Source organism: Lactuca saligna, chromosome 4 (assembly GCF_052625555.1).
Source record: "Lactuca saligna cultivar CGN05327 chromosome 4, ASM5262555v1, whole genome shotgun sequence".
Classification (NCBI taxonomy): domain Eukaryota; kingdom Viridiplantae; phylum Streptophyta; class Magnoliopsida; order Asterales; family Asteraceae; genus Lactuca; species Lactuca saligna.
The window spans coordinates 338,727,964-338,741,100 of record NC_136420.1 but is presented as its reverse complement, the minus strand read 5'-3'; the positions used below and the strand labels follow the sequence as shown (position 1 = coordinate 338,741,100).

The window sequence follows — 13,137 nt, the reverse complement described above, 5'->3', positions numbered from 1 at the left end:
TCTGTTTGGCGCAGCACTTGTACTGCCTCTTCCAACCTCTTCTTCTTCTTTTTTTTATTGCTGAAATTTTGATTATATGTTATTAAAATTTTATTTCACATTTTTTTCCTTTTTTTTTTCGTTTATTCTTATTGAATTTATTTTTCATTTTTTTTATATTCAATAATGATAATTTCTTGAGGAAATATCATTATTTTTTTTACTGAAAATATCTTTATTTTTTGTTGAAATATCATTCTTTTTTACTGAAATATCATTAATTTTTACCGAAATGTTATACATTATTAAATTTTGTAGCAGTATGCAGATGCTAAAAAAACAAACATGCTTCTTATTATAGTCTGTAGCCGTTTGGTCCACCTCTTCTACTGCAGAGGGTTGCAGAGGTGGTCCGCAGACTTCATGAATTTTTGCTTCAGAAAATCAAACAGCACCTAAGTGTTCTTGGCCTTTTAGCTCAAATCAAGCATCATTATAGTAAGTACTCCCATCCTTGAGTGCTTGTAAGCTAGTATATCAATTAATCACCAAGAAAATCGGTCAAGAACACCATGTTTGAGGTGTTCACGGTCCAAGATGATGCTTGGGCCGTAAACACCATAAAGTCTCCCAAAATTGACTTAAGTCCCATGTTTAGCCCTAGTTTGAAGTTTAAGACTTACCTTAACATATTTAAACCTTCCATTGATATGTTTAAGCTTTGAAAAACATCAAACATCACCATTTATAGGTCTTTACGGTCTAAGGATATCCCAAAACCGTAAACACCCAAAAAGGTGTTTAAATGAGTCATATTCCTTTCTTAGCCCTAAAAGCTAACTTAGACATTTACCTAGTTGTGATAAGGACTTGAAATAAAGGCAATATCCTTTTCCATAAGGGTTTACAGTAGTAAACCCAAGGGAAAATACCCTTAGGCCGTAAACACCTCAAGGAGGGTGTTTTGTGGCCCTAGTCCATTCCAAAGGCTAAACCACTTAGCAAGATTGCTTCAAAGGACTTGTTAAACCTCCAAACAACTCATGGTTTCAAGAAATGGAGTTTAGACCGTAAACCCTTGAGTTTACTGTCGTAAAGTCCTAGGGTAAAGGTCATTTAGACCGTAAACTCCCAAGGAGTTTACCCTTGGACTCCAAACACACTAGTTTTGCCCTACCCACACTCGGATGCAATCCTTGTGATCTTTAACACTTGAAACAAAGTGTTTTCATGTTCTAGGGTGTCCTGACTTAATTTATTAGTTATAAATTGGCTAATTAGTTATATATATGTTCATTATATGATAACTAGGCTCGTGCGTGTGTACAAGTCTTCATTTGTCACCTAGCACCGTACCCGACATTTCAATCCAATCCACTCACCACAAGTGAGTTTATACCCCTTTAATTAACCTTTGAAATACTTTTAAATGTTTTAAATGCTTTTATGGGGGTGGGGGGGAATACAAGTTTAATACTTATAGTTATTACATCAATCACATGTGATTAATAACTATAAAACCAATGATTTTATCACTGTTCAAACTGTTTATCAACCTGTTTTACTTCAAAATGTTTTACAAACTCTTTTACTTATCAAATACTTTTATTTAAACTTTATTATACTTCTTATAAATTGCATGCCCATATATGTATAGATATATAAGAAATGTTTAAAAGGCTTAGGAAGGCCATCCACCCTATTTCCTTTTCCTCGATTTGGATGTGGTCTGGTGGGATTTCGGGTAGCTGTTCGAAGGTCGTTTCAATATTAATTATATATCAAGTGTACATATATAGACATAAAAGTACTTCCATATTCATGCGTATTAGTTACATCATTAGTAAGTTACCATCGGGGTAACACAGGATCATACTTCTACAATTTCTAGATCAATGAGTCAGTTCATTCATGAGTCAGTACTTACTACTATGAGAACATATACAACTATACTAGAAAAGAACATATACAAATATACTAGAAGAAGAACATATACAACTATACTAGGAAGAGAACATATACAACGATACTAGAACAAGTAACATTACATTACATATACATGAATACGTTAACAATTGTAATTCACTGTATCGGAGCATGCCTTAAATGTCATGGCTCGAGTTGTAGCCAGAATTCTCTTGGAGGGAGAGCGTGAGTTTGCGTATAGATCTATACTGGCTTGACTATCCTACACCTTGCTGCTAGCTACAGCCGGACCTGAAGGTCTACGAGTGCCAAACGTCATTCCATCTTACGACCATTCGTATGTCGTTGTTACCGGTCAATAGTATGGTGCAATTTAATCACATGATACCTTAATATAAATCCGGTTTAAGGTAGTTAGTATAGCAGTAGTTCCTATATTACAAAGCTACAGTACTATAGTAATTTATCCTTTATATACATTTTAGTGATTATTTCACTTAAACAATGATGTACAAACTATATTTTGATAATGATAGTTACACTTGGGAAAATTACACACTTTTACGATAAACTAACATACAAAACAGTTACGCCTTGGTAGAAGGCTACTTTTAATAGAAAAATAGGTTTTTCTGAGAGATTTAAACTTTTACAAACACGTACAAACATTCACATACTTTTGTCACCAATGTTTACAAACTTTTGTTTAAAACTATGTTAAAACCTTTTGATACAAACACTGACACTAAGATACTTATGAACTCACCAGCTTAATGCTGATAAACTCTTTCAAAATAACTTGTATTCTCAGGTCGTCAGTAGACAGGTACCGATGCCAGTTTTTGAGAAGATGGAGTGCATCCAAGACTCATCTTATTATTTTGATTTACATTATTTTTGGTGTCTATAACTGTAAAGAACACACTTGTATTAAAATTATATATTTAATGCAATGGATAATGTTGTTTGCTTGTTTACTTTTACTATGTTGTGATACTTTACATGATGTCCTCCGCCCCAGAACGTTTCCGCCGTTCTTGGTTTTGGGGTGTGACATACTACATACAAACTTGGAACATGTTGAGATGCAAACAATAAAAAAAATATCAACAAAGGATAAAAATTCAATGCTCGGAAAGAATTTTGTCATTTTATAAGGTTGGTTCTAAATTTTGAGTTCTGGAAAGATTTTGAATTCGGTTATAGCATTGTACTTTTAAAGTAGCGTTTTATGTATACCTTTGTGGTCGTTAACGAGAGAAATAGGCTTTTTTTTTTCTTTTAGATTAATTTTATTTTTTGTTTTAAAAAGTAATATTGTGTTTAATTTTTTTGTAGCCTTTGAAAATGATGCAACAATGTCTCGCTCTGGCTCAGGAAAATACTAGAAAGAAGTTGGAAACGTGTGGTGTTGTTGTAGGTTTTTTGGTGAAATTTATTTGCTTTGAACAAAGGAAAATTTTTTGGCTTATTTTGTATTGCACTACATATACAACCTGAAAGAAGAAAAAATAAAATGACTCAGCGCCAACGGACGCACATGATTCCCATCTAGTTATATTAAACAATATAGAAGATTAAAATATAAAATAATGTATAAAATAAATGACTATATATGTAAAATCGCTAATATATGATGTATTTATTTATATTAAAAAATACTAAAAGATCAACATAAAAAATAATATAAAAACAAGAAACTTAATATGTAAAATTTGCTTATTATATGCCGGTTTGATGAAATATAAGTTAAACCATTAAATACTAAAAGTAATAATAATAATATAGTAATTAATTAATAAAGTTGTTGAAAAGAAATTATTAGGCTGTAAGAAAATTATGTTGAATATAGTGATTAGGCTAAATGATATGGTAATAATAACTTAAAAAATAAATCTAATGATATATATGACTTAAAAAATGATATATAAGAATACAATGTTTTTATTCTAATAAATATAATAATTATATTTATATTATATAATATAAGTTATTATTTCTATTACAAACGAATATATATATATATATATATATATATATATATATATATATATATATATATATATATTCTAATAATTATATTTATATTATATTTATATTATAATATATATATATATATATATATATATATATATATATATATATAAAAAAGAATAAAATAACAAACTATGCAAAAATATATAATATACACTAATTTTTAAATATAAAATGAAAATAAAGTATAAATAAATAAAAAGGAACTAAAAAAAAGGAACATGCAGTTAAAAAAACAAGTTAGTAATAAAACAATTAAAAATTAAGTTAAATAATATTAATAAAGTTAGTAATAAATAATAATTATTATATAATAAATTAAGAAAGATTGAGTTATAATGAAAGTTAGTCAAATGATAATAGTTACCATATTAACCTAAAAAGTAAATCTACTAGCATAGATTGATGTTGTAGATTGGTGTGTTCAAAGTAAGACCTTTAGGGATGACAAAAAAGCTCGAACACCGAAAGGAAAACCCGAAACCCGATTATTTCGGGTTGGATAACGGGTCGTTATTGGGTTCGGGGCAGGGAGTGAGTGATAATTTTGATGTTAGTTGCAGATAATTAAAAATAAAATATTTAGTGTGGACAATCATTTTAGTTTTTAAAAATATTGTGAATAATCATTTTTTTATCTTTTAACGTGTTACACTAAATTTAAATCAAATAATTTTTTTAGTTATTAACAATTTTTTATGTTTTGGTGTATTATATTAAACTTAAATCAAATAATTTTTAATATAATATCCAATTCATTTTACTAAAGGGATGCATAATATTTTTATTTTAAAAGGGAGACTAGAGCATGTATCTTTTATAAGACATCGGGATACCTTAAAACGGAATAAATATTTCGTTATGAATTGTTATAAACCCGATAGGATACCCGAAACCCGATGGAGCACCCCGATAAAAAATCCAAAAAATATCGGATGGGTTTGAAAAACCATGCCCTGTCCCGAACCCGCCCCGTTATCATTTCTAGGACCTTTTTTGTAAATATTTTGTTTTTTTGGATCAAAAAACTTTCAAACAATTTCTAAGTTTTTGAAAAGGATCCATCTAATTAGACCCTTTATTAGTCTTAAAGGACCCTTCTAATCATTACCTTACTTTTTTTTTTCTTAAATAAACAAATCATTATACTAATCATTACCTTTTAATAATCATCATTACATAATAATTTTATGTCTTTTATGTATAATTATTAAGTCAAAGTATTTTAATAATCTTTTTTAAACTTGCAAAATAAAATATGTTAAATATAATTTTTTTATATATATATTTTTTTAAACTTGCAAAATAAAATAGTTAAATATAATTTTTTATATTTTTTTAAACTTGCAAAATAAAATAGGTAAAATATAATTTTTTATATATTTTTTAGGTTATTAAACTTGCAAAATAAAATAGGCTAAATATAATTTTTTTTATATATTTTTTAGGTTATTTGTATGTAATTTATTAAAATTGTTTTATTTAAAAATATTATAACAAAAGACTACAAATATAACATACTAATAATAAAACAAAATTTTGAAAGCAATACATATCAAAAGAGTTCAATTACATTCATACTTAATCCGTGATATGTATCCAAGGTATTTCAGAACTACGAGGCCTATGTTGATTGTATAATTCGAAACGCGACCAATACATAGTTTGCCAGAAAGATGCAAACGAGCTTTTATGAGCATTCCAATATGTTGTGGTTGGAGGCATTGGGTAATTTTCTTTTAAAGACACCGAAATATAATGTCTGCCTACAAGTACCACTGTAATGTTTCGGTGAGATTGAAACTCTTCAGGACCTCTCCAAAGAGGGAAGCAGGTTGTAGATTGTTCATGGCTTAGACAATGAACAATCACACCAAACTTGTTGGCAATCAAGTAACCAGTCAAAGGCATAATCATCCAATGTCGCAAATATGCAGGTGACTCGAACCAACACAAAGACTCGTATACCTCATTGAACCCATCAGTAAAAACTTGTTGGTATGCATAAAATTGACTTTCTAACTCTTCAAGCAATTGTTGCCTAATGTATAGCCATTGGTCTTCACTGTGCCCTAGACTAACAGCTACCGCTCGAAACCCACAGTTTCCATCATCGAGTACATCTTGTATCTTGTCGATGTAATCATGAAATACATCAGGAATACTCTTCATTAGGAATGGATCATGCATTCGTGGTTCTTCATTTAAGTCAATGGCGTACGAATAATTATGCCTTTCAGGTTCTTTATTTAAATCCAACCCAATGAACTCTGATGTGGTAGAGTCATTGCATCTAGGAGGAGCTTGATTTGGAGGGTTGACATTCTTTTTATGTTGTTTCTTCATACTCGGCCGTCCGCGAGTCTTATTTTGAACTGTAGGTTCTCCAACATCAATTGTGCGCGGATCGTATATCTCTTTTAGTTTTTTCAAATAAATTTTTTTTCCTGTTTCTGTCTGCTTGTTGAAATTTTCTTTATACTTTTCAACTTCATCGTCGCAACAAATATTGCTTTTTTTTTCAGGCTTCGTATCAAAAATACTAAGCTTTCTCCAAAAGATATCTATTAAATCCAAGGGTATTTCTTCACCTGTATTAAAATACAAAATAAATATTTTTGTAATATTTAAAAATTTATATATGTTGTAATTGAACATACTAACCTGAGCTTAAGTAAACAGAAAGCATGCAAGCACATGGTAACCCACAACTGGTACGGACTTTGCAACCACAATTTGAGGAGTCTAACTTTGACACATTTAACCTTTGGAGCTCTCCTACTATTATATCAAGAGCTTCGTTTGAAACAGAACCTCTTAGTAACCCGAAGCAGTACAAATTATGATGCTTATATCGGAAAATTAAGCTTTTCTCAAAGCTTTCATTGATTGAAGTGAGTTGTGATTGCACAATTTCATTAATTCGTTGCACAAATCTATCGAGATTAGAACTTGCAGAGTCCAAAAATCTCTTTAAATTGGCATGTGCACTCTCGGCTCTATTGGTTGTGTTGTTTCCAAAATTAAGATGTTGATCAATCCAAACAGATACAAACATTTCTTTGTAGTTGTTCAACTAAGTATCTTCTATGTATTTCAAAACACCTGAATGTTGTGATTTAGAAGTATAGTTAACAAATACGTAAATAAATAATCATATGAAGGTTATGATTTAGAAATATCGCTAAAAAACAAGCTTACGTGGATATTTTATCAACATTGATTGAAGTCACATGTAGTTTTTCGTGTAATCCATCAATGTTGGAGAATCATTTAGTAAGTTCCATAATGATCTAAAAGAGCGTCGATCATCTTCCAACGTGATACTTTTATTGCAATGCTTCAAAATGTTTTGTTCAATATGCCATCTACAAAGTAATCGGGCAGCATCCGGAAAAATTGTTTCACATGCCTTGATGAGTGCCAACTCTCTGTCTGTGATTATTACACGTGGGTGCATACATGTATCAAGCGTCGAATTTAGACAATTTAACACCCAAGTATAGTTGGCCTCCTTTTCCCTATGTATAAAGGCAAAGCCTACAGAGAATGTCTTTTGAGTTGATGTAACACCAACAATTTGCACCAACGGCTTGTTATATTTGTTGGTTTTATACGTGGCATCTATTATCAACACATGTGGAAATGCACGCCATATCTTCCAAGACGTTGGATGAACGAAGAATAAATTTTCTAACTCATTTGAATCGCCTATAGTAAACTCATAAACATAATCATTGGTGTGTAAAAGGGACATAAGAACCTGCATTGGAGTTCTTCCTGCTTGCTCGTGCATCCGAATCTTTTGTTGTGCATTGTATATTGTTTTAATTGTCGACACATTGTTTTCGTTTTGAACCTTCAATGCTGATAGGATGTCACGTGACGCCACGTTCTTTCTTGTTAAATTAGCCACCAAACGAGTCTCATCGACTGATAACCGTCTTGCAAATGGATGACCTTCCATATGTTGTGCCGGTGGATGATTATGTTCATCACATATTACTCTTAGCGTCCATTTATCATGTTCTTTTGAATACTTTCCTTCCAACTGAAATTGACAATTAGTCCTTTTGCTTCCAGATGCTCTACTTGTATACTCTTTAGGTTTATACTCTCTGCCACGATCACATATAAGTATAACTGTATGCACGTAGCCGTTCCCATATGCCTTTGATCTTCTAGTAACAATGACATATCCTAAAGAACGTTCGGTGTTTTGTGTCCACTCCAATGATTCCTCACGAGACTTGAACTTCTGCAATCAAATTTCAAGTGATTTAGTATATATGTTGTATTTGAAAGCATAATAATTGATATAATTATATAACCTGATTGGTAGAAAATGCCGAAGTTTTTGTAGAAAAATCTTGAGTAAATTATACGAATGGTCCCTATGGTTTGTGGTAATTTGCACGTTTGGTCCCTAATTTACTTTTTTAACTCGGAAGGTCCCTACTGTTTGTTTTTGTTACGCGTTTGGTCCCTTCTATTTGTGTTTGTTACGCGCTTGGTCCCTGTCTTACCTAAAAAGACTATTATTTGAATATGGAAAAATGATGGGATAGGTAGGGTAAGGTGAGGAGAGTAGGGTTGAGAGTGTGTTTATTTAAATAAATTAAAAAATCAGGGGCAAAATAGTCTTTTTAGGTAAGACAGGGACCAAACGTGTAACAAAAACAAACAATAGGGACCTTCCGAGTTAAAAAAATAAGTTAGGGACCAAACGTGCAAATTACCCTAAACCATAGGGACCATTCGTGTAATTTACTCAAAAATCTTTATCTCTAGCCGACAAGTTGATTCCAAAAAACTTAAACATCTCTAAATAAAAAAAAACAAAAAAAAAAACAAAAAAAACAAAAAAAACAAAAAAAACAAGATAAATAATTAGAATATTGCACAAATATAAAAATGAGAAATACATAAAAATAAATATTTTATAAAATTTTAATACTAAAAAAAACTTATTTAAATAACTTTTATAAGAAAAGACCTATTTTTTTAAAAATATATATATAACTTCCGTTTTTTTTAAAGCCCACCATTTTAAGCCCAATTCAATATTTTTAATACCCTAAACCATCTATATAAATTAGAAAATAAACCCTAAAATCATAAACTATTATTAGCCGTCATCAAAAATTCTCTCATCCCCACAAATCTGTGAGCACGAGCAACCTCCATCTTCGTTCGACCAGGAGCCGCGACCACTTCCACCACCGGCAGCAACATCTATTTTCCGATCACGGTTACAACCAAAGTGAAAACGACGACCACCACCCCCTCTCCTCTAGCCCATTTCTTTCTTGATCTCTCCACCAACGAATCTGTCTCATCTCTTTCTCCTTACATTTCCGACAACACCCAAACATCCCACTCATCTCCTTCACCCGTATTTGTCCCTCCCTCATCTCTTTCTCCTTCAAAAACTTCGACATTTGGACCACCACCTATCGATTTCTCTCCCTCTCTCCCTTTTTCTCTCCCTCTCCCTCCCTCTCTCTCTCTCTCTCTCTCTCTCTCTCTCTTTCTCTTATTTTCTGTTATGACCGGATGTTGTAGAAACACCACCGGTGGTCGGACCGGAGGTGGTTACGGCGGTGTTCAGTGGAGGTGTTAGGTTGCGTTGGATAATAAGAGTGGGCAGAAAATATATTTACAAGCATTTCCATTTTACCTTAAGTTTAAAAACAGAAGCTATTGTTTGTTTACATTAAAAATGTATGTTTTGATTTTATATTAGATATGTGTTATAGTTGGATTAGTTGACAATTAATTGGCTATTAAGAGGATACATATTTCAATGTTTGAAATTTATAGATAATTGTAAAGATCAAAATTGTATTTGTAAGTATCGATATTGAATTTGTTATAAAATTAAATAAGATGGTTAGGTTATTTATTCGTTCAATGATTTCTTTTACAGAAAAAGAAAAAGCTGAAAAATATTAAATTTGCAGAGTCAAACAATTTAATTTCCTAGGTATTAAAAAAATCATCATTTTGACTAAAAAATATCATAATTACAAGTCCTATTAGGAAATATGGGGTCCAAATAGGAGGACCCTTTTGAAAAAGGGTTCAAAATGTTGAGTCGTAAATATAGGTATAGGCTACCAGTGATACCTCTGTTTTCCCCCATTGGGTGCTGACTGACAGTCCTAGCTCAGGTTGACCACTATTTTTACCAAACCCCTTTTTCTTGGTCAAACTCACCTGTCCCACTTTCCTTAATCTTACTTATTATATATTTATTTATTTAAAACGTCTTCGATATATATATATATATATATATATATATATATATATATATATATATATATATATATATATATATATATATATATATATATATATATAGAGAGAGAGAGAGAGAGAGAGAAGAGGATGATTTTATTTAGAACCAAAAAATTTGTAATAACCTAACTATGATAATTAATTCACCATTTAAAAAAAACATCAATCTTTTTTAAATTGTGCTTCTAAATTACATTTAGGCTCAATTTTTTTATTTTTACAATTTTATGTTTTTTTTAGAAATATGGATTTGTGCATAATCAACAATCCATGTAACTGTTAATTGTGTTAATTGTCCATAGGTGCAAATCTCCAAAATGAATAAAAAAATTTGTAAATATTTTTTAGCCTAAATATGATTTAGATCTATCATTTAAAGAATATTGATATTTTTGATTTTGAAAAATAATGAGTGAATTAAGAGTTCGAAAATTTTGATATGTTTTTTGTTCGCGCGCACAATAACTTAGAGTATATATATATATATATATATATATATATATATATATATATATATATATATATATATATATATATTACCGTAAATCACCTTATTTAGTTTTGAAATTATTGTTATTGGTTGAAATTTCATTGATTTTAAAAAAAAAAATCTTAATATTCAATACCAAGCAAAAGAAGGTGAAGATATATAAAATATTTGTTACACATGAAAAATTAGTTGCATGTTATTGAAACGATATAAAAATGCGTGCAAAACAATTTCATCCAACCAACAGAATATAAAGGAATTTATATAAACAAGGGGCTAGAGTGGAGGAATCGTATTCTTGACATGTCTTTTATAAAAATACTCGAACACAAACATCAAAACCTTGAAAATCTCACAAAAACACATGACACACTCCCTGCTATGTATCTTTTAACTCTCAAATTAATTTAATATGCAACTTCCTTTCTTGGACTTGCTTGTTACTTTGCGCTTCAGAACCCTTTTTTCAACTAATGAATAAATATGTCTATATTAACAATCACTCTTTCTTAATTCCTTTGATTTTTACATATTTAATCGTTATACTTTTATCAGGTTTCCTTTTCTGATCCATACACAGTTAACGACACACATGTACCTACTACTTTTTATTGTATTTAATAGGTAAAAGGGTTAAAAAAAAACTGAATTATCGAGGAAAAACAAAAAGAAAAGATTAGAAGGCTTCCTGTTTTCAAAAATTCATATAACCACTTAATGTGGATTCCTCCATGTATCCATCTTAATTAAATGGTGGTAACCTACTACCTACCTAATAATCAAAAGACTCAGTTTCTCAAACTTAACAGTACCAAGGAATTACAAACTGGTTTCAACGAATTCTGCCCCATCATCCAACGTTTGTTGAGGAGGACCAAAGTCATCCTCCATGGAATCATGTTCAATACTTTCTTCTTCCTTTTTATGGATTCGCTGCTGAGATTTGTTGTGCTTTTTACTCATGTGGATGCTGCATACCGTCCATTCTTCCATCTTCAATAAGAAACTCCGAATATCAAATAACAGAAATATTACACATATTTAATTAACCAAATCAATGAAACACACGTACGTATGTACGTACGTACCTTGTTTGGTAAGGGATATAGAAGCCGGAACTGATGCAAGATCCATGGGGTCCTGGAGCGGCGTTGATTGGAAATTTGGTAGAAAACAAAGCATTTCTTGAAACCGATAGGATGGTTGCAACCAGGAGCTAAAATGAACTTGTGGCTGTTAATGATGGGTTTCCAGAATCCGGCTGGATTGGAAAAGGGACGGTGGGAACTTGTTTTGCAGAAGAAATACTTTTTCTCCTTGGGGTTACCTGGAAACACACATGAAAAACTCAATCTCTAACAGAAATAAAAGAATGGAAGGAAGGGTACTGGTAGCGACGTACGTACCTGGTAGACGTGATGGATGGTGGAGGAAGAGGTGGTGGGCGTGGAGGATGGCCGTGGCCGGCAAAGGGAAGGAGAATACCTTGGGGCGCAGGTAATGGATGATGATCTCTTCGTCTGTAGGACGAAAACGATATCCAATCGGCATCTGAATCTTCCGAATTGCCGTCGTGCGGCTGGTCTCGAGGGTATCTTCCATCTCCATGTGCGGATGGATGGATCGAGCTGTAAATGACAACCACAATCAAAGAGGACTCGGATGTGAACAAGACAAGTATTTATCAGAAAATTAACTAAAAAGTCTTGTTTCCCTTTTCCTAGACATATAAAATAATAATTTGTAGGATAAATTATTAAAAATGAAGACAAGTTCTAGCGGTAACAAAACGACAAAAAGGCCTGACAGAGATAAGACCATTCTAATAAATGGAATGTGAATGATAATATGGAGTAGAGTTAAATGTACGAATTGAATAGAAAAAATAAAATGATGGTTAATAGGTTGTGAGTGGTGTTGGATAGATGTTTAATGGATGATATGATAATTCATTGAACTTTATAGTTTATAGTTCAAAGGATTATGGATGCCCTAATGAAAAATAAGTAATTTATTAATAGTAATCAATTTGTTTTTTTTTTTTTATTTGAAAAAAATAACCATTATTTTTGGAATAGAGCATTCCAAAGAAGTATTATACATTCTGGAGTAGTCGGTAATAGGTATAGTTTAGAATCTAAAATCTAAGACCGTACATTTTGGTTATAGTTTAAAATCTAAAATCTAAGACCGTACATTTTGGTTTGATATAATCAATTTCGGAGTAAGGTAGTCAAAATTGTATATGTAGAGTTGACATTCCAGACTAACATCCCGAACACTATTCCGGATAATAAAAAACTAGGTTTTCATCCTCTATATGACATGTGGTATTCCATTTAGTTATTCACTTACAACCAAGATCTATAATTCTCTATTATAACTGCTTGAACATGAGATTTTCAGAC

At 31.2% G+C, this 13,137-nt stretch overlaps 3 protein-coding genes across 3 annotated transcripts; all 3 read right to left on the bottom strand.

Moving 5' to 3' along the window:
- Nucleotides 1-5,520: 5,520 nt before the first annotated feature.
- On the bottom strand, nt 5,521-6,997 carry LOC145040993 (uncharacterized). The gene is made up of 2 exons (XM_078988870.1): nt 6,604-6,997; nt 5,521-6,530 (listed from the first exon to the last, which is right to left on the bottom strand). The coding sequence occupies exons 1-2, from the start codon at nt 6,995-6,997 to the stop codon at nt 5,521-5,523; spliced, it is 1,404 nt and encodes a 467-aa protein (XP_078844996.1).
- A 171-nt stretch (nt 6,998-7,168) lies between these two features.
- LOC145040992 (protein FAR1-RELATED SEQUENCE 5-like) lies at nt 7,169-9,380 on the bottom strand. Its single transcript, XM_078988868.1, has 3 exons — nt 9,196-9,380; nt 8,760-8,763; nt 7,169-8,197 (listed from the first exon to the last, which is right to left on the bottom strand). The coding sequence occupies exons 1-3, from the start codon at nt 9,378-9,380 to the stop codon at nt 7,169-7,171; spliced, it is 1,218 nt and encodes a 405-aa protein (XP_078844994.1).
- Nucleotides 9,381-11,403: 2,023 nt separating this feature from the next.
- On the bottom strand, nt 11,404-12,414 carry LOC145044261 (NAC domain-containing protein 83-like). The gene is made up of 3 exons (XM_078993142.1): nt 12,136-12,414; nt 11,818-12,056; nt 11,404-11,722 (listed from the first exon to the last, which is right to left on the bottom strand). The coding sequence occupies exons 1-3, from the start codon at nt 12,335-12,337 to the stop codon at nt 11,549-11,551; spliced, it is 615 nt and encodes a 204-aa protein (XP_078849268.1). The 5' UTR covers nt 12,338-12,414; the 3' UTR covers nt 11,404-11,548.
- Nucleotides 12,415-13,137: the final 723 nt, after the last annotated feature.